General features: G+C 31.5%; 1 protein-coding gene across 1 annotated transcript in view; it reads right to left on the bottom strand.

The window, feature by feature from the left end:
- The window catches only part of LOC107366561 (extracellular serine/threonine protein CG31145-like), a 54,140-nt gene extending 34,029 nt beyond the window's left edge, over nt 1–20,111 (bottom strand). Inside the window, exons 1-3 of the mRNA XM_015934191.3 lie at nt 19,526–20,111; nt 18,926–19,119; nt 15,198–15,657 (exon numbers count right to left, since the gene is read on the bottom strand). Of these exons, the coding sequence (XP_015789677.1) occupies nt 15,198–15,657; nt 18,926–19,119; nt 19,526–19,710 (839 nt within the window). The 5' untranslated portion in view covers nt 19,711–20,111. The remainder of the gene's footprint in view (nt 1–15,197; nt 15,658–18,925; nt 19,120–19,525) is intronic.
- Nucleotides 20,112–20,596: the final 485 nt, after the last annotated feature.

Here is a 20,596-nt window from a genome sequence, read left to right as displayed (position 1 = left end):
ACAGCAAGAAGAAGAGAAAAAACAAAATCCTCGAAAACCTGGTTTACCAAATGATGGATCACATGGGATTACATGAATTCTCATGAATAAGGTGAAAGGTTGTGATGATAATTTTACTTTTTTGTGTTTTCCTTTCTTCTAATACTTTTTTTTATTACACTTTGCAATGCATCCATCACTGATATTGTTGCCGGGTTGAAGGATAGAAGCGCAAGCAAAGAGAAAGCAAAAACACTCGAACAAATTTTGCCGACAAAAATGTTGGCAACAGAATGGCGAAAATGAAACGAAAAAATTGAAAAACCAAGAATGTTCCAAATGAAATGTTGCTCTCTTTAGTGGCCAAAAATTTTGCATACCTTTCATTTTCTGCTGACATTTACCATGATAGATGAGAAATAAAAGCCTTTTCCTTTCATCATTCAGATTCTTGTTTAACCTCATTCAATAGTAAATCAAATTGATGATAAATTATCATTATTATTAGAAAGAAGAAGAAGAAGAAAAAAAAGATTTTATTCTGACAGAAGCAACGCCAAATGTGATAATATTGAGAAGGGAAAAAAAGCCTCTTCAAATATAGAAATGATTAACATGGCGATAATGATTCAAGTATCCATTCAGTTTGCCAACAAAATAAACATTTGATTTGTCACAAATTCATCTTCTTTACATCATGAAAGTCATGAGAAAAAATGAGTTCTTTTCTGTCCATCATTTCGCCATTGATTTTCAATAATTGCAAGTTAATTGCTCACACCTTTTCACCTTTTCATCACTTGATGCTCTCAGCTTTTCAGCATTTGAAAACTTTGCAAATCTTCAAGTTTTTTAATGAATTTTACTTTTCAATGATTTCCTTTGAAAAAAACTATCGACAATTAAACAGGTTTTTGTGCAAATGTTTGGTTAAAAGTTCAAGTAAATATTGCAATTGAGTTTACTGAGTTTCATTGTGAGAAAGGAAGAGATGATGGATGATGACAGTTGAGTGTTCAATGATGATTGGTAAAAAAGCAATTAAATGACAGTGGATAAACACATGAGAATTCAATGGGAAAATGAATGTTGTCCATTCAATCAAATTCAACTTGAAAGTAAAACATCATTTTGACATTTTTAAATGAAAATTTATACTCTTTTCTAGTCTGTCAAGTTAATCAATTTACTTGGTTTTATTGTACAAAATGAATGCTAATTGGAACGATGACTTTTCGAGTGAAAAAATGTATCCATTGTAAGCGAGTAAAGGTGATGAGAAGAGAGTATGTTCAAGGTTTACATGAAGCGAAATAGTTGGAAATGTTGGAAATGATCATGTTTATTGTTGAATTGAATAGGATGAGTTTGTTTTTTATGCTTCTCGATAAGTCAATGAGTGGAAGTGAATAGAATCCAATGAAAATAGAAAGGTTGAAATTCAAGTTTTCCAGGTTGAGATAATATTGGGAAGGCAAGGAGGAAACGAGAAAAGGATTCTTCTTCTTCAATGGAATTGCTTTTTATTATTATAACTATCGCTCAGTTTTATATTTGTTTCAATTGTACAGAGACTTTTGAGTTGTGCACATTGGAAGCATTGAGAAAGACAATGATGAGGATAAAGATGATGAAAGAAAGGTTATTTTATCAAGCAGAGAATAGAAAATAAATCTTTTATTTACCAAAAAATTTTACCGGAAACAGTGAAAGAAAATGAAAGTTGGCGAAAATTTTTGGAAAATGGACTGACGTTTTGAGAACGAGCGTGAAATTGGCGACCACGGCAGGATGAAGTGTTCAACTTTATCTGGTAATCACCATGCAATTGACTAACCTAACTCAAAGACAGTATATCTTTAGGTAAGGCTGAGATATGTTGATACTCATCCTGCCGTGGTCGCCAAGTGAATCTTTCTTAAAGTTGAGGTGAATCTATTCGACTATCGATTAATCAGTAAATCGATTTCTAGATTAGTGTAATGAAATCGATTATAATCGATGCTTAGTCGAAACTCAAAGATAAATGTTGAAACTTTCAATTTTCAAATAAGTTTCATTTTTGAAGTTTGCGATTTTTCTAGGAATAATTTCTGCTTCATAAAGTAGTCTTTTGCATGGTACTGAAGTCACGGATTGGGTGAAGTATTTTAGCTCTGGAGTGTCAAAGTTACAACTATTTCCTTTGATAATTTTGGGCCTAAACATGAAATCGCATTTTGTGGTTTTGACTCGCGTGAAGCTTATCGATTGTTGCATAAATTGATCGACTATAATTGTTGGCAAGATGATCTATGCATAGATGTAATCAATGTTATCGCCCATCTCTACTTGGACTTGAGTATAGAGTTGATTTTATCGAGATAAATCAGAATGTAGATAATGAAGTGTCAATGGTTAATAAATTACTATGTAATGAAGTAAAAGCCAATCAATATCAATAATATCCAGTTGACTGTAGGAAAGAGTGGCAGTAAAGAGCAGCTAAAAAAGGCAAACAGATAAAGGGAAACAACAAAAAAATAACATTGACCAAGCAAAAGTAATTATTCAATAAAAATAGTTTATCTAACAAGGTATTTACAATGATAATTAACATTGTGATTTACAGTGTGAAGGAAAGAGGAAAATTTTGACAAATGGATGGAACAATAATGATGATGGAAATAACAACAAAAAAGCTGAATAATGAATTGTGATGAGGAGTGGAAAGAAAAGTCAAGATAAATGGACATTTCATGTAATCGAAATGATAACAATTGAAAGGAAAAGAAGAATTAGAAACAAAACCAGAAAAACACAATATCATGACATAACACGAGCAACAATCAAGCATGATGATAATTCACAGATACCAAAGTGGAAAAGTGTGATCTTGAAATATCAAAAAGTGATGATAATCAGCCAAAAACAGGAAACATTCTGGCTTTTAATTTGTTCTTAGCGACATAAAAAGCTAAGATGACGTTGGTCAGCATTGCTTACCATAAAAGTTTCATTAGGTGCACAGACCTGGAACATGGACGAAATAGGCTGCAACAGACAACATCCGAACCCGAATCAGCATTCATCATCAAGTGATCTGTGATTCGAGCAGAATCTTAATTTAAAAGGAAAACTAATTTTTGGCTTTTCTCTCTTTAACTTTTTGATATTTACACTTGATTTGTAGCTCTTTCATTCAATGCACTTTATTATCATTTGTCTATACTTTTACATGTTGATTGAACTTTACCTGACAAAGATTAACACGAATCAAAAAGGTAAAAATGGTCAAAACAAATATGAAGAAAATGAACTTTTTTCTCTCTTTCTCTCTCTCTCTCTCTTCTTCAACTTGTTAGGTCAGTCTGTCAAATTCTCGGCTTGATAATGTCCATTTATTTAATGTAATTTTGCACATCATTGTTTGTCACTTTCATCACCATCATCATGCAACATCATTAGAGGCAAAAAAGATTGGTTAAACGCAACGAAAAAAAATTCGAAGTGAAGAAAGATTATCAGTCTTTTGAAAATCCTTTTATCCTAATGATTATATAGATATTATTTTTCATTGGCATCATCAGGACTTCATGGTGATTCAAGTTTAATTTGTAAATACACTTTTGCATTCATTTTTTGGCATTCTTTTTTGCACCCTTTTCCATCTTTCATCCAGTTGATCTTTTATTATATTGATAACTTTTTCTTGCATTTGTTTCAATGCTTTTCCCATTATACTTTCAAAGGCAACTTGCGCTCATCTTGCAATTGCTTTGCATGCAAAATCATTTGCTTTGAAAGATTATTGAGAATGATTAGATTGACGGTGAAAAAGGAAAGAAAGAAAGAAAAGGTAAATTCTGTTTACAAAGGTGTATGTAATCAAAAATAATCATGAAAATCAATCAGAATCACAAGTGACAGTTTCATTTCTCTTCACTGTTTCACATCATTTACTTTAGTCAATTTTCATCATTTATTTTCACTTCTTTTTTCTCATTTCACCCAAAATGAAATATCTTTTCTTACTTTAGATTGAGACGGAATGAAGGTAATAAAGCTTGGATAATGATCAAGTTTATCAATGATGAGAAAACATCTTTTAAACATTGTTACTCTGAACAAGCCAATTAGTTCAACTTTCATTTCACTTTCAAACTGTTAATTAAAATGGAATCAACTCTAGTCATCTTTAATAATCACTTTTAGGATCAAATTTTTTATCAGTTTCTTGTTGCAATAATAAGGCAAAAAAATCTTAAAATCTTTGAGACGAAAAAAATGCGAATTGAAAAGACAAAATAATAAGTTGTGTCTCTTCACAGATTAATGACACTTTGATGAGCACTGTGAGTCAAGTTGACTCTATACAAATCTGTAAATGAACTGTTTATCAGAATCGACTTTAGTCATCGATAAAATCATTTAACCTGTGAATCGGATTTGAAGTTGGCACTTCGATCTCCTTTTGCACAACTAAGTCGGATTTTTTCGTCCAACTTAACTCACTTTTGATGATCAACCAGAAAATGCACTTATTTCGTGAAATAAAGTTCTCTGTTTCTGTACAAAAGATCAGTTTTCAGTTAAACCCAATGCTTTCTGTGACCATGAGAGCTGAGACCATGAGAAGTGAAACTCAGTTTTCAACGATTGAAATGTTTGGTATGAAGCATCAATGATCGGACATTTTTTTTCGAATTGCCGATAATTCTCTTCATTTTGAGTCTTTATAGTTCGAGAATGGTTGCACTTACAATTACCATATGGAATAATTGGTAAACTGTAAAATGTATTATTTGAGTGAAGAGTATAAAAGATGTGCTTATCTTGGTGAATATCTTTTAATGTTGATGCTATTCATGATAATATTTTACTTCTCTTGAGACACTTTTTTTTCTTACTTTTTTGTTATTCAATCAGATAAATTGTATTATACTGTTCAAGAGGTAAATTAATGAAGACCAACATATTCAGGTTGAAAATGCAGGTGAAGCACACAAAACTTGAATGATACACTTGCTGATTAGATGCTGATAAAAGATGAAAATGGTTGGATGAACGTTTGGGAGTTTAAGGCGGCAAAAGCACAAGGCATAATAATAATGAAAATGTTAATGGGAGCAATAAAAATGTAAGGAATACGAATGACTTTATTGGGAAAGAGAATAAAAAATTTATTTTTTCTCATTCTTTCTACTTTTCTTTTCAAATGAATTGAAATACGAAATGATCAAATTGAAAAGAAGTTATAATTCTGATGAGGAGAAGGAAAAAAACGTAAAGATTGTTAAGATAAGATTATGTTGGAGTGAGTTGAAGGAGCAAGTGAGAAATGAATGTTGAAAGAAAAGAGCAAAAGACGGAAACCGGCATCATTTCCGTTTCTGAGTTTTTTGTTTTCTTTTCTCGTCTGGTTGGTGAAATAGTTCCGGGATAAAATGTCTTTTTTCCATGTTTATTCTGAACTGGTTGTTGTACAATGAGAGTTGGCGGTAATAATGAAGATGAAACCATTTTGATAAAAAAAAGAATTTCAAATGAATGTTCAGAAGGAAAAAGATTGCTTTTCATTTCTCCCAAAACCCAGCATTCTTTGAATAAGAAAGTGATAAATGAATTTTGTTCACCTGATAATTGCAGATTGGGAGCGTGAATGATGAAAGAATGTTGAAAATTTTGTAAAATTGGGCAGCATTCTGCTCGATAACTGATGGAATCGCAAAAGAGAGAGAGAAATTTTTCCATCAAAATCACTGCAAATAACAAGCAAGATTGATGAGGATAAATTGATAGTTGAAATAAAGAGAGAAACTGATAATTTCAACCATCATAAATTATTAAATGCATATTCAACAGGGAAGGATAACTATCGATGGAATGATTTCATTAATATTTACATGAATATCAGAGAATTTTAAAATTTACATTTCGAACTTGGAATATCAGCTTGAAATTCTTAACAAGAGATATTGAATAACATGGAGTGAAGACTGGGAGTGAGGGCTGGGAGTGAGCACTGGGAGTGAATGTTTGAATTTAACTTCAATAATTTATCAACTTGAGCATTGTGATTTTGTCAATCCCTTGAATTCCGAGAGTTGAGAGTTGAATTATCCACAAATTGAATGGAATTTTCAATGATAAACTTTTCTTCTCTCAACCATGAAACACATGCATGGCCTTGATTGTTCACCTCTTGTGCTGATTATTGAGCAATTTGCAAATGTTTCTCATGTAAAATGCTTGCGAAACAAAAGTTGGAACAAAATGCTGAGACTTTTTATTCTCAACACTGGGAGTTGAATTCATTCCCTGTTATCCTTTGTAAGAAACCTTTTTACTTTCTGAAAATAAAGATGATATTCAACATGATTACATTGCCTTAAGGATATAATCCAAATAATGTCAAATTTTCTTCTTTTCCATTTCTTTCCTTTTTCTCACTTTCTCATGCCATTTTCCATGTTTACAGAACTTTCAGACTCTAATTTTAGAACTTTTCTAGATTAAAATTTCCACGTACATTACAGTATTCACTTTTATGATAAAATGTCGACTGTTTAGTCTAGCTTAAGGTTATCAACTGGGAAAATGATTTCATCTCAACATGATGCATTTCAACTGACGAACAAGTTGATAAATTTATTCACAAAAGAAGGGCAAAGTTTATCTTAGTCAATTGTAGCCAGTGAAAATGTTGAAGCAACATATTCAAGCCTTTTCCTTGGTTATTAGTTTAACCCTCCCAGTCACTCCAGACATTATCAATGTAAACAGATGAGAAAATTAATTAAACTGAAAATGCAATTGTGAGTAAAAATAACAAAAGTATGATTTACATTAACGCTGAGTGTGATTATTAAACTAATTATCATTTCCAGCATTTTGATTAGCTGTTGCACATTCAACCAAAAAAAGGTCTTGTTCAACATTATTTCAATTGATGTAAAGAATTGCAAAAGAAGGAAAAAAATGTAGTTTTTTCACATCAATATTTGTCGATACAGGTAAACAGGATTAATATGCGCTGTTTGAGTAAACCCTTTTTTGTTGTCACAGGAAAAGTTGAATAAAATTTGAAAACAAAAAGTAAATGATCGATAAAAATGCAACTTGGGAAATCATCTTGAATATTATTCTGTAATAAATGTTATTGATTTACAATTCTTGCAACACTTTTATGGCTTTAAATGTAATAATAATAATAATAATTCAATTCCTTTAAATAACAATCATTGAATACTTGACTTGCTTTGGAAAGCATAAAATGAGCAAAATTTTTCAATTTGACGTTTCAAATGTTTCATCATGAAACACTCATTTGGTGAAAAGATGAAAAATTGGATTGTCAAAGTTTCCATTTTGATTCTACAATTTCGCCGGTACCGATGACTATTCCTACGAGCGACCCATTGTTGTTTACACCCTTGACATGCACACATTAAGATGGGAAGAGATCCAATACTCTGATGGAGGTAAGTTGTTGGGTTATTTTACATATCATTTTATTAACTTAATATTCACTTAATATTTACTTTTTCGCTTTTTTCAGGAGATCCTGCAAATGTCCCATTCATGAGATATGGTCATTCTGTAGTTGCAAAAGCCAACATTATCTATCTGTGGGGTGGTTGCCGAGACTATGTTGCATGCAACAAAATTTTCATGTTTGATACAAACAGGCGCTCTTGGTTAGCCAATGAAGTTACAGGGACGATTCCAGGTAAAAATTTTGTTTCCTTAATGATCTTATTAATTAATTTGAATAATCTTCTTCTTTATCAGGAGCTCGAATGGATCACGCTGCATGTACATCTGGAGGATTTATGTACGTTTTCGGAGGGTTTGAGAGACACCAATTTGCCAATACTGTTTTCCGTTTTGAATTGAAAACTTGTACATGGCAACATTTAAATCAGCTAAATTCTTACTTACTGGCAAAACATTTCATGACATGTGCGACAATTGACAATAAAATTTTCCTTTTTGGTGGCCGCTCATTGAGGTGCCCGTTTTATGACAATGATATTATGGAACTAGATACTGAGAAGATGACCTTATCTAAACTAGCAATTGCCGGATACAAGCCGTACGCTAGAAGTATCCATTCAGCTGTAGTGATTAACAACAAGATGATGATCTTCGGTGGTTACAATGACATTACCTATGAACATTACGACGACTTTAATGTCTTTGATCCTAAAACCTATTCATGGACACCTGTAAATACTATCGGGCAGGAGCCTCCCCGTGGTCGACAGGGAAATTGTTGTGTTGCTGTAAACTCGTTTCTCTACCTTTTCGGAGGAAGATGCCCAGAGCCAAAAACCAGAAAAGATCAAGCAGATCAGTTAATGGAGCTGGATGATCTATTCGTTATTGATACGAACAGAAACTTGTGCTTTATGGCATTACAAGTTGTATTAAAAAATGATTTAGATACTAGAAGACTTCCTCCTACTCTAAGACGAGAGGTTGAAAGCTATCGTGCTGATAACAAACTCCAATAAACCCAGCTCAATGCTCAATAAACGTATAATAATAATTATAAATAATAAGACAAAACTTATAGTTGTTGTAACACATTCAATATTTCGATCAATTTCGTGAGACAATTAGTTTTAGGTTATTATTGATTGTCGGTAATCAGAGTTACTTTTAAATCAATCAATTATTAATTTCGTATTTTGAGTACGATTAAGAACTTGAAGTCAATGGTAACAAAAAAATTTAATTGATTTAATAATGCAACAAGCTCGAATTTTCGTTTAGATGAGAAACAATAATTTCATCGTAATATAATGCAGTGAAGTTAATCATTTCAAGTTTCATTACAAGTTCATTTCCATGTCTCTACAAATCGATTTGGAGAATCTACAATTTTGAATCTACAAATCATTCCAATTGGAAATTATTTGACGAAATTTAACCAAAAAACTAATTACAATTCATGTTGTTTTACCTTTGGTTCATGTCATGATTGTCATAATTTTTGTTTCATCTTTTCGTTCATTGGTCTTTAGACTTTTACATTAAATTAAAATCTTTTCATCTTTGCTCTTTATTTTCATTCGCCAATCTATTAAATGCTTTGCAAAGTCAATTGAGCTTTAACTTGGTAACTGAATAGCATTAAACAACTGAGAATCCCAAGTATTCAGTGTAATGATAGTTTTTGTTTCAACTCATTCCCAGTCAGTTTTAAGGTTAGATTATTTGCATTCTGTTCAAATAAACTTGCAATAACAACAAAAACAACAGTAAAAGGAAAAGGCAGACAAAGAAGAAGAAGAAGAAGAAAAAGGAAAGTAGAAAGAAATAAAAAGTAAAAATAGTTACATGGGAAACATTTTCCTCTGTATTCGATTATCATCATCACAGAATTATCTTGAGAAATTATTCTCAATTCCTACTTTACTTATTCTCATCATTATCTACTTCATCTTACTGGTCGCTTCATAGAGCTTTTGCAAAAATGTTAACCTTAATCGTCCAATTACAAGCAAATAATAATAACAAATCTCTTTCTTCAGTGAATATTGAAAAGCAAATCCAGCGCAAGCAAAAGGCAATCCAAGACAAGACAATATTAAAGACAGAATTGCACCAAAACAAAAATATTTTCTAATACAATATTGTATTCAGTGAAAACAAAACGTGATAAAAGCAAAGTCGAAGAGTTTTCCTAAAAGATATTGATAAATTTTTGTCTGTTCACAATAATTTTTGAACTCGTCGAAAAATTTCTGATCTTTTTTGAATCTTTAATGAAAAGCATGACAAAACAACCGAGGCTCGCTAGCGTACCACAATCCTGAACAATAAAGTTAATTGATTTGCTCATTACCAGATTACAGATGCAATTACTGCATCAAGCTCCAAGTTGCTCTATTCAGTTCAACTAAAGACTAGCAACAGCCTTAAGCCCCCGTAACCGTCAATGAAGCCTTGCAATGAATCCGTGGCAAGGAAGTTGAGCTTTATTCATAAAAAGTTGTAAATTTGCAGATTTTAATGCATTGCCTGATGAAGTAACATTATGCGATGAAACAATATTTACACATGAAACAGTGGAAAATGAACTGAACAAAAGCGAGAAATCAAAAGACTACCGATAAACGACAAGAAAATTTAGTGTCTAATGTTGAAGGAGAAAAAATCAGTTAAGTTGATATTAATGAGCTACAATTACCTTTAACATTTCATGTTTTTGTTTCTTCTCATTCTTTTTCCTTTTCGCTCAATTATCTTTCGTCTTTTCTTCTTCTCCATCTTTTTTTCCTCTTCATCTTCACTCTCATCATCTCATTTCACCTTGCAAGCTTGCAGCTCATTCCATGCCATCGATGGGTTCAAATTAAATTAGGTGTTATCTAATTTGTTACTTACACTTGATCAACATTGGTTCCACTACAATGCCAATCCAAGGTTTAAATATAACTTATATCTGTAGTTAGATATTCACTCATTTTTTTTGTTAGCTTTGCTTCATCTTCCTCTTTCATTCCAAGTCTCAGTTTCATTCAAGACTATGTTTTTTCTTCTTTTTCCACTTTTTCCACTCTATCCTGTGTTCCCAAGACTTGGTGTCTGCCTAATAAAAGCTTTTCACTTTGCTAAACGTGACAAAATTCTTGTCCCAGCTTCATCTCTATTCACCACCAACCAAAACTCAATCAGTTGAATGTAAATTTTCATCTTCATCAAGGGATTGCAATTGAATTATGTGAAAGAGAGAAAAAGTTAGCTCCACTAGAAAGAAGAAAAGTAAGGAAGAAAAAAACAAATTTTGTTTTTTTTTCTTCTTTTTTCCCTTCCATTCATTGAAACATTTTTACTTGTAACCAAAAAGATCTTTTCTCAATGTTTGCTATTCCCATTATTGTATCAATGCAATCAAGGGAATCGAGTTAATCTTGAGATTAAATGTTTCAATAAACAATTGATTGGTAAAATAATCAGGATTAAGGTGAAAATTGTCGATGAAAAGCATTGTTCTAATAATCATTTTCTAGTCAACATTATAATAAAATGTGCAAAACTGAAAATTTCAACTCTTCTCTTTGAGTTGTTTCACGAAATAATGATTATTTCTGAACAAAGGCAAACAAAAACCTTTTCATTTCTTTTTTTATTGACGCTTTTTCTCTCTTCTTCTTCTTCTTCTGCTTCTTCTTCATGATCCTCATTGCCAATGATCAAGCAAACGATCTGGACCATGCAAGATTGGTTTGCTTTTCCGAATCATTTAACATATTAACCACTTTTACGATAACTTTTCTTGTTTCTTTCTGTTTCTCTGTTGGCTATTTTTTTATACTTTTTTCACTTCATCCTTTTACGCTCTCCTCTTAAGAGGATCATTCTGATTATGATTATGATTGTCCTCATCATTGTCTCATTCATGTAATTCATCCATCAATTGAGTGAACAAGAAAAAGAGATTTCAATGGTCAATACAAGGCATCATGCAATAGTAAACCGCATTATACTATTAACCATCGATAATCAATCGAACGTATAAACAGAGTAAAATTTTTATGTTTAACATTCACTTTCCGTAGAGTCTTACTTGATCCTAGATGATGCAAGTTAGACGGTCAACCTTGAAGCTGTTCACCACCTAGCTACGAGCCGAGTCACGAATCTAACTATGAGTCTAGTAATGAGAAAATCAGAGGGAAAATTTTATGTTCAACATTCCCAATCAATAGGATTGAATAAAAAATGAAGCTAAAGATGCGCTTTGTGCTCCATCAAAATTACGATTAATCATATGTGATCGGGTTAAATTTCCTCAGACCCTCATAGAGTCTAACTTGATCCTAAACAGTGCCAGTTAGACGGTCAAGCTTGAGCCTTTCACCCACCTAGTCACGAGTCAAGTCACAAGCCTGAGTGTACTTTGGTTAGGTACAATCGTCAAGTTAACAAAGGTACAATGTACTTTGGTGGGCATTTTTAGGTGGTTCATAACTAATCAAGCGTTGATTGCTTGGATTGCATCTTAAGGCTTAAGGCCTGCCGATCAAAGCTGAAAAAAAGCTTTAAATGTTCCAGTTTCAAGGTGACAGCTATAAATATCAATTCATTGTTTTGATTGTTTTTTTCTATTCTTCATTATTTTGGAATTTGTTTCTTCAAATTGATTAAAAATTGCACTTAAATCGAGTTATTTTCAACTCTTTCTTTTCTTGTCACCTTGTTGCTGGTTTAAGACACAACAGCAAGAAAAAAAAGAAATGAAAAACAAGATAAAGCAAAGCAAATCAACACGAGAAGAGGAAAGTTTTAAAAACAGATGCAAAAGTTTGGTGTCAACAATTTAAAGTTAAACTAAGGGATGATACATTAAGGTAATTGACAACAATGTGCTTTATCAAAGTCACTCTCATGATTAGATTAGTTTAACAAAAATTATCCTTAGATTTTCAATTGTTCATCTTTTCATTGCACATTCCAAGCTAACATTTCCAATCACTTGATATTGTTTACCTTGATTGGCTTTCACCCAAAACAGTAAATGGAGAAAAAGGAATAAAAATTTAATTCCAATTGTTTCACTTTTCAATCCTGTTTTTTCACACTTATCCAACCAATTATCATGTCAACTGAGTTTTCAGTTTCCTGAATAACTGAGCCTCAAATGCTTCAATTATTAGATTGATTCAACACTTTTGCAATGTTGTTGTTTCACTTCATTTTATATGATAAACTGTTGCGATCAAACTCAATAATCAAATGCAAAAAAGTCAATGATGAGACTTTGAAATTGCTTTCAACTTTATTGGAAACTTTATCATGTTTTATATTTGAATAATCAATTTCTTTGATGGAATTGATTATAAAGGTAGAAAAGGTGAAAATAGTAAATGATATTAGATAATCTTTTAAGAATTTTTTTTCGTCAAATCGTTTTTTCCTCATTTCTATTTTCAATTCTTGAACTAAAAAAGTGGATCCTTTTGCTCAGGGAAAACCTTTAATCAGGATCAGATAAGTGATAAAGATTCATTGAGAAATGAGTTTTTCAGTCGAAAAATGAAACTCTTTCAGGTTGAATGTTCAATTTTTAACCTTTTTCATTTGATATTTGACGAGTTTTTCATGAAAATATGAGCAAAAGGTCATTCTCAATTGGCTTGATAATGAATTTGAATTGTTGGTCTTTCATCTGTTCAATTGTTTTTATTGATTATTTGATCGACTTTTGTGAGTCGATGAAAAGTTGAAGTTGAAATTGAACATAATGATGAACTTTGAAAGGAAAGAGTTGAGATTATTTGGTGAAGAAAGCATTAGAACTGAATGAAGGTGAAAAAGCAAATTGAAATGAAGATTTTGTCTGATGATGATAATGATGATAAGGAAGATGAAGGAAAGAGTTAAAAGAAAACCACTTAATTGGTTTTCTTCTTTCGTATTCATCTTGCTCTTAATTCTCATCTATTTTTTTCCTCTTCTTTCATCTTCTCTCATCTTCATCTTCTTCTTTCTCATTTTCTTTTCCTTTTTTTCCCATTTAAGAAGTAAAATGTTTATAACCCTTTTCCTTTGCTTTCCTCTCCCAGTTAGGTTTTTGCTGTTGTTCACTCAAAAGTGTATTAAAAGTTCATGGTCGTTCACCAGAACTGACAGAATCAAATAAAGAGAAAGTTCAACTTTCCTTTTATAACTCTACTCTTAATACACTTTCATTTTGTTTTACTCAGGGCGATAATGATGAGCAAAGTTTATCCAACAGAAAAATCAACTTGAACAAAAAAAAGACTAAGTAACATTATAATCAAGTTGAGACAAAAGAAACAAACTAATTTACTTTCTCTTTAAAATTGACGGCCTAATCAATTGAATGGACCGATGAATGGACAGCAACAAAAACTTGTTGATTTCAATACCAATCAATAAAAGCTAGTCAATGGTGAAGCACTTTCAAATCACGTTTTGCATCGCTTCACTCAACTTGAACCAAGTTTGGACTTGTAAATCTTCTGTATTACTAAAGAATCGATGAATCTTTTTCTTTGAAACCAAACATTTACAAGTTCAACTGTGAATATATATCATCTTTATTTTTAGCCTTTTAGCGACACCATTAATCGGATTAAGCAATGATTTGATACAAAAAATCGATTAAAAATCAAATATTGATCAATCGAACTCATTTTTAATCTAATCTAAGCTAATCTAACCTATTGTATCGATTATTTTGAAATCGATGTTATAGTAACCGATTATTAATCGATTCGTTGTGCGTGCTAAGGGTTAGCCGAGCAGATAAAGGTTTAAGAGCAAGTATGGAGGATTTTGAGTTTGAGTCTCATTACTTCATATAGTTTTTTACCTTCTGAATGATTTAAAGAAAAATAAAAATGCCCAAAATTTAAACCCAAATATCTCAGGAACCACTTACCATGCAGATGGATCAAACTACAGCTTTTCATAACTCAATTTGCTCTATCTAATGACATACCTCTCTCATCCAAATCGGGCTTAGGTACTAAGTCCCCTCTCCTTGTTAGTGGTTGGTGACTGTTAGTTATTTCAGCTGATAATTTTGTCTATTAGTATCAGTTATTGAAAGGAATTGGTTAACAAGATTCAAGAAAAATAAAATGAATTGATTCACCCTAATCTCGTAGGAAAGGTATGCAACGCTAAATATTTTTCAATTAAATTATTTAAATTCGCTCATTTGTATTAATCAATTCAATGAAATGCGATCCAAAACGATGGCATAGAGTTGATAGATACATGTATGATGCACAATTGTATTTGGTATTTTTTACTGTCATTCATTTGACATTAGGCTGAAATTCAAGTTACTCATTCGGAATTGAAAGACTTCAATGAGTAAATGAATTGAAAGAAAATCCTTTAGAAAAAAAAGTGGGTTAACTTGATGTAACACAGAAGTTTGGTTGAAATTTTGAGCACATTTTATTGAATGATAACAAACATGTCTCTTTACCAGTCATTTTAATCTGAGGCTTTAATTATCACTAACAACAGTTGCCATCAACTTTTCAGGATTAATAACTAAAGACAAACAAAATCGGTTTAAGCGAACCTCAAATTTTCATTGAAAAACTCGTTCACTCATGAAAGAGTAAAGATTAAAAGAGTTCATATAATCTTGATGATATTTAGCCTTTACAGTTCAACATTGACCATAAATTGACCATTAAATGATTGTATTGTCAAGTTAATATGTTAAAAAAGTTACTCACTTTATGTCAATGCTAAGGAGTTGAGCTAAACTTGGATTTAATCCATACTTTTTTGTTCGAGTTGAAACTCTATTGTCATAAAAGGTTGACTTTAAAGTTGATTTTCCTGGTTTTTTGGTTGACAATGATTTCACTTGATTAACTTTATCCTTTTTAATTGATCCAATTGGTTTAAGTTGTTGCTGTTTTTGTTGTTTGATATTATTATAATTATTCACAATTTTCACCAAATCACTAAAATCATCATCAACAATAACAATATCACCAAGATGGTTAACCGTTGAGAGGGAAGATGAAGATGAGACCAAAGTGTTGACTCCATGGTTTCCATTGCTTTTAACGTAATCAATGTTATTGTAATTTTCATTTCCAATTTGTACAGATTCAGTGTTTTTCAATTGCAATGAGTTTAAAGATGATAACAATTTGCCATTTGATAATGAATTTAAATTTTCACCAACTGAATAAAAAGAATAGAAATGACCATTGAAATGAGAATTTGCTTAATAATTTTTGCCAAACTTTACCCCATTGACTCATCGTCAATTGCTTAAATATAACTTCATGGTAAAAAAAGTTATTCATTTTATCGTCTTTGTTTGATTCATTTCAAAGTTTCGTTAAAAATCGATTATTAGAGTCTTAAAGGGACGAGTTAGTTGGTTTTAGTTACAAGAGCATAATATTATTCTTTGGCTAAATATTAGACTGAAAGCAGATTCAACGATTCATTGAAGGAAAAATTGCTTTGAAAATCAAACCAAAATTGCACTTGTGAATCTAGCGTGCCAAAGTTTGATTGGTATTCCCTAGTAAGTCTGAACATTGTTGAAGAACAAGTAATTACAACCTTCCAATTGCAACATTTCGTTCGAATCAACACTCGATAAAAAGCATTGATAGCAAATATCGCAAGCACATGACTATCGATTATTGATCGTTAATGAGACGCTAATGAATAATATAATAGTTATCGATGTTAACTTAGCTCAATACTTAACTCAGATCACCCCAATAATTTTGAATCTCCAGTTGCAGTGAAACTAATTGGGGTAAACCAGGTTCAATAGCTAGCTTCCTTTTTCTAATTTTTAACATCAGTATTTAATTCAAGTTACGTATAAAGTTATCAAGATTTAGATTGGGGAATCTTCAGTGGCTTCAGATACTTTTTTTATTGCTAATTTTCCCTGCAATAATGTCTCAAGCAAGTTTTTTACGGAAACTGAACTTTTCAGATCAAGTTCGTTCATAGCTTTTATCTATTCTTAGTTATTCATCGATTATTTCATTTCAATGTTTTACGTTAATCTCATCCCTCAACTCTACGGCATTGAGATTATTTAAAAGGCGCTTTACATGGAAACAGTAAATCGATAATCATTTACCAATATATTGGTTTTTATATGCATTATTAGTTTTTATTCATTGCATGTTTTTGTTCCAATAAAACAATAATCTATCAACATTAATAGCAACAATAAAAGCAAACTTAACCAATCAATTATGTTCATTTAATTTATTGCCCACAAAAACAGTCTGATAACTTGGATTCAGGTATCAAGCGTTATCCACCTGTTTATTAATTGAATCCAATTAGTAAACAATTAACATTAGTTTCTTGTAACATTAATTAATTAATTAATCTTTTCATTTATTCTCTTCTCTTCTTCCCTCACCTTTCCTTTCCTACCTTTCAATTACTAAACTTGTTATTACTAATTGATAATTATTTACAATGGAATGGAAAATTAGTCCAAAAAAATAAATTGATTGTCAAGAAAACACCATCGATAGTGTTTGCAATATTGATGGTTAATTGTCATTGAACAAGAATGAAAAGAGTTAAAATCTCGAATCAATTGTCAACGAGTCTAGTTAAATTTCATTTATGAATGAATTGCAAATTTAATCACCTGAACAAACATTTCTCTGTGTTTACCTGAAAATAACATTTGATTATTATAACAATTGGTTGACATATAAAGAGTTTACCTTCATTTTCCTCATTCAAACCTGAATCAAACAGAGAAAAAAAACAGAGAATTGAATTTGATCTTGAAACTTTACTTTTTTGGCAACTTTGATCAGACTGAGATTGGGTTTGAGCCAGCAATTTGGTTGCAATTAAAAATTTTTGTGACTCAATTTCCGGTAAAAAGTCTGTCTCCAAGTGAAAAAAAGTGAATTTCAGGTGAAGTACGATTCAAGTCTCAGTCAAGGTAGACTGTCATTTGAAGACAAAAATAAGGAAATTTTTTCTTCTTTTTCCCTTACTAACCAATCTGATCAAATTGATTTTTTAAAATTTTGCTACAAATTTGTATTCACATTAGCAATGTGTTCTTTCCGTGTTGAGTTTAAATTTTTTTCATCATTCAGAGGATATTATTCAAGCTATTGAAGCAAAGTTTTTTGGATGAAAGTTTGTAGGAGATTGAATGACTGACTAGGACAGAGTTATTCACAAGCAACCAAGGATGAAAAGTAGAGCTAGAGATTAAAGTTAGTAGAAAGAGGATGATAAACATGATGATAGAGGAAAAGAGTGAGAGAGAAAAAAATGTTGAATTTGATGAGTTATCATCAAGTTGAAACATTTCAGCCTTTCTCATTAGATTCAAATCCTATGAGAAACGTTAATCTCAACTATTCTTGACTGATTAAGGGTTTCATCATGCAGTCATTTAGCATCGTTGACTTGGCCAGGCAGAGTCTCGATGTTGATGGGACAAGGTTGAGTGTTGCTCCCATCAAAATGGACAGTTGCTCAGCTGTGGAAATGTGAGAACAAAATTTTTGCGGAAAATTGGAAAATTTAGTTTTTCTTTCTTCTCTTTCTTCTCAAAGTATTGTCATCATTTTTTTATTGCCATACACAATAATCATCATGAAAATCATCATGCATTTCAAGTGAATAGGGTTATTTAATAAAGTAATTGGTAATGAATTTGTGAATAAAGGTTGATAGTTGATTGAATCAAATTGAATAACTTTACTCTTCCACTTTTGTACACATTAATTGTCAATCAAATGACAATAATAGCAGTGATAAAATATCAATCATTATGGCTAATTAATCATGAAATTTTACAATAACATGATTTTGGCTACATTTTTGCGTTTTTTTAACCAAAAATCGACTTGACTTTAGGCCTGTAAAGTTCATTTTTAATGCCTTCAAGTGACGAAATTTTCACCTCATCACTTATAAGGGAAAAATTTTGACCCCAAATTTTCAGGCCAACTTGGGACAATAACGATGACACATTCATAAATTGAACAGTTGATGATCAGCTTATAAATATATAAAGTTTCAAGTGTTTTTTGTGTCGCCATTAAAAGCATAAAGATAAAGGGAAAGAAAAAAATATTGGAAGAAAAGGGCGCAATAAAGAAACGGTCAAAATTTTCATTTTTTGCAAAGTTGATGAGAAAAGAAAAAAAATGTAAAAAAGTCGTTGAAAATGAAAAAGAGGGTGAAAAGTTAGCCAAGATTAGCTGAAAAATGATGAGAAGATGAAATTCACTGGAACTTGGCGATAAAATAATCAACAATAAACATCTATTGTGTCCTAATGTAGAGTCAAAAAGGTTAACCTTGCGAAGTACAAACAAGTGAAATGACAATTAAATGTTTGACTTGGCAAGGTTAACCTTGTGGGTTGAAGTTGGGCAAGTCAATAGGGTAAAGTTACGTCAGTTAATTTTCATATGAAAATGATTACCTTTAGAGGTTAGTTTTTGCTGTTGAATAGGATGTTGTTTTTGTGCTGATTGTTGATGTTGCTGCTGTTGTTGTTGTTGTTCATATTCTCGTGATATTTGACGGTAAAGCACACGCTTTTTAAATGTATCACCATGTCCACTCTCAGGTGACCTTTGCTCATTAAGGCGAGCAAAGTCTTGACTATCAAGGAACCTGTTATAACATGAAATTAACACTAAATTAGAAATGAAAAAGGATATAATGGAATAATGGAATTGCAGGAGAGAAAAAAAATCTTTTTTTTCTCTTCATTCTTTCTGTATACACTTTTAGTCCATAAAAAATCATTATCAAAGATAATGTTGCTCATTATTATTATATTTGGGTGTTACTTGTTATATTAACATGGAAATGATGGAAATGTATTGAATCTTAGCGCAAAAAATGTTTATCCTTTTCATTGTTTCAAATTGCAATATTGAGTAAAATGAAAATGAAAAATTTTCTCTCACTTCAATAATGTTTAAATGAAGAAAAAAGTTTTTCTTTCATTGAGTGATTGAAGTGGGAAAAGATGTCCAAGTGTCGATATTGATTGAAATTGATTGATGATATTTACCTGTATGGCTTGGGATAATCAAATTGATCGTCAACAATCTTTGCATGAATTACAAATAATATGCATAGAGCACCACAAATGCCTATTAAAAATATCACAATGCGCTCCTTTAGACGCATAATTTCAATTGTATGGCAATGAGAATGATTTTTAGAGTGAAAATCACCGGTAAACTTTCGCGACATTGATAGACATTTCCTTAATCATTCCAAGATGGACAAGTTGAATGATGTGAGACGGCTTTAAACACTGATATTGTGATGGACACACACATAGGAAGAACACACAGAAAAGGTTCAACAATCGGCTGAACAATTTAACTTCAATGATTAGCTTTTTTCCAACACAAGCATTCAGTCGAGTTGTGAAAAACTTTGTCGATACAGAGATTCAAGTAACTTCGTTCATTCAGTTTTATCCGTTTTTATCGATTCTTGTTACACTAAGTCAACCTTTTGATATGAACATGGACGATCTACTAACAGTTACTGTTTGGGTTGTAGTAGTTTCACCAAGTGTATCATGTGAAATGATGATTACTATTAAGATTCTCTTTCTTTGACTGTCTGAATGAGAAGGCGGTCTGGAAAAGAGTAAAGAGAGTGCATTGTGAGACTAGGTTGGTCATGATGAGAAGATGAAGGAGAAGAAGGTGAGAAAGAGTAAAAGAGAGAAGAGAGAGAAAAGAAATCGGGATAAAATTGATTGAGCATGATCAAAGTCAAACTCATGTTCAGATAGTGATAAAATTCATTGTCATCTTTACTCCTTTAGATGAAGCTTGAATACAACTTCAACTTTTACATTCACTGAGAGTAATTTTCAAATCAAATTTGATGATTCGATGAGTTTGAGATGAGAAAAAAAAGTTTCATCGATTCATCATCGGCAATGCATCAGGATAGATTTCAGAAAATATAAAAAAGTCTATTTTTCGATGCTCGAGTTTTATTCCAATTTGCAACGGGAAATGCAAAAATTTTGATAAAATTTCATCCAATTAAGCTTTTGTTTCGTTCAATGTTCATGTCGAAACTGATTATTTAAATTTCGATCAAAACTTTTTTCGAT

Source organism: Tetranychus urticae, chromosome 2, assembly GCF_039701765.1.
Source record: "Tetranychus urticae isolate SD_2017Ah chromosome 2, NJAU_TeUrti_SD_1.0, whole genome shotgun sequence".
Taxonomy (NCBI): Eukaryota; Metazoa; Arthropoda; class Arachnida; order Trombidiformes; family Tetranychidae; genus Tetranychus; species Tetranychus urticae.
This window is presented reverse-complemented; position numbering and strand designations above follow the sequence as displayed.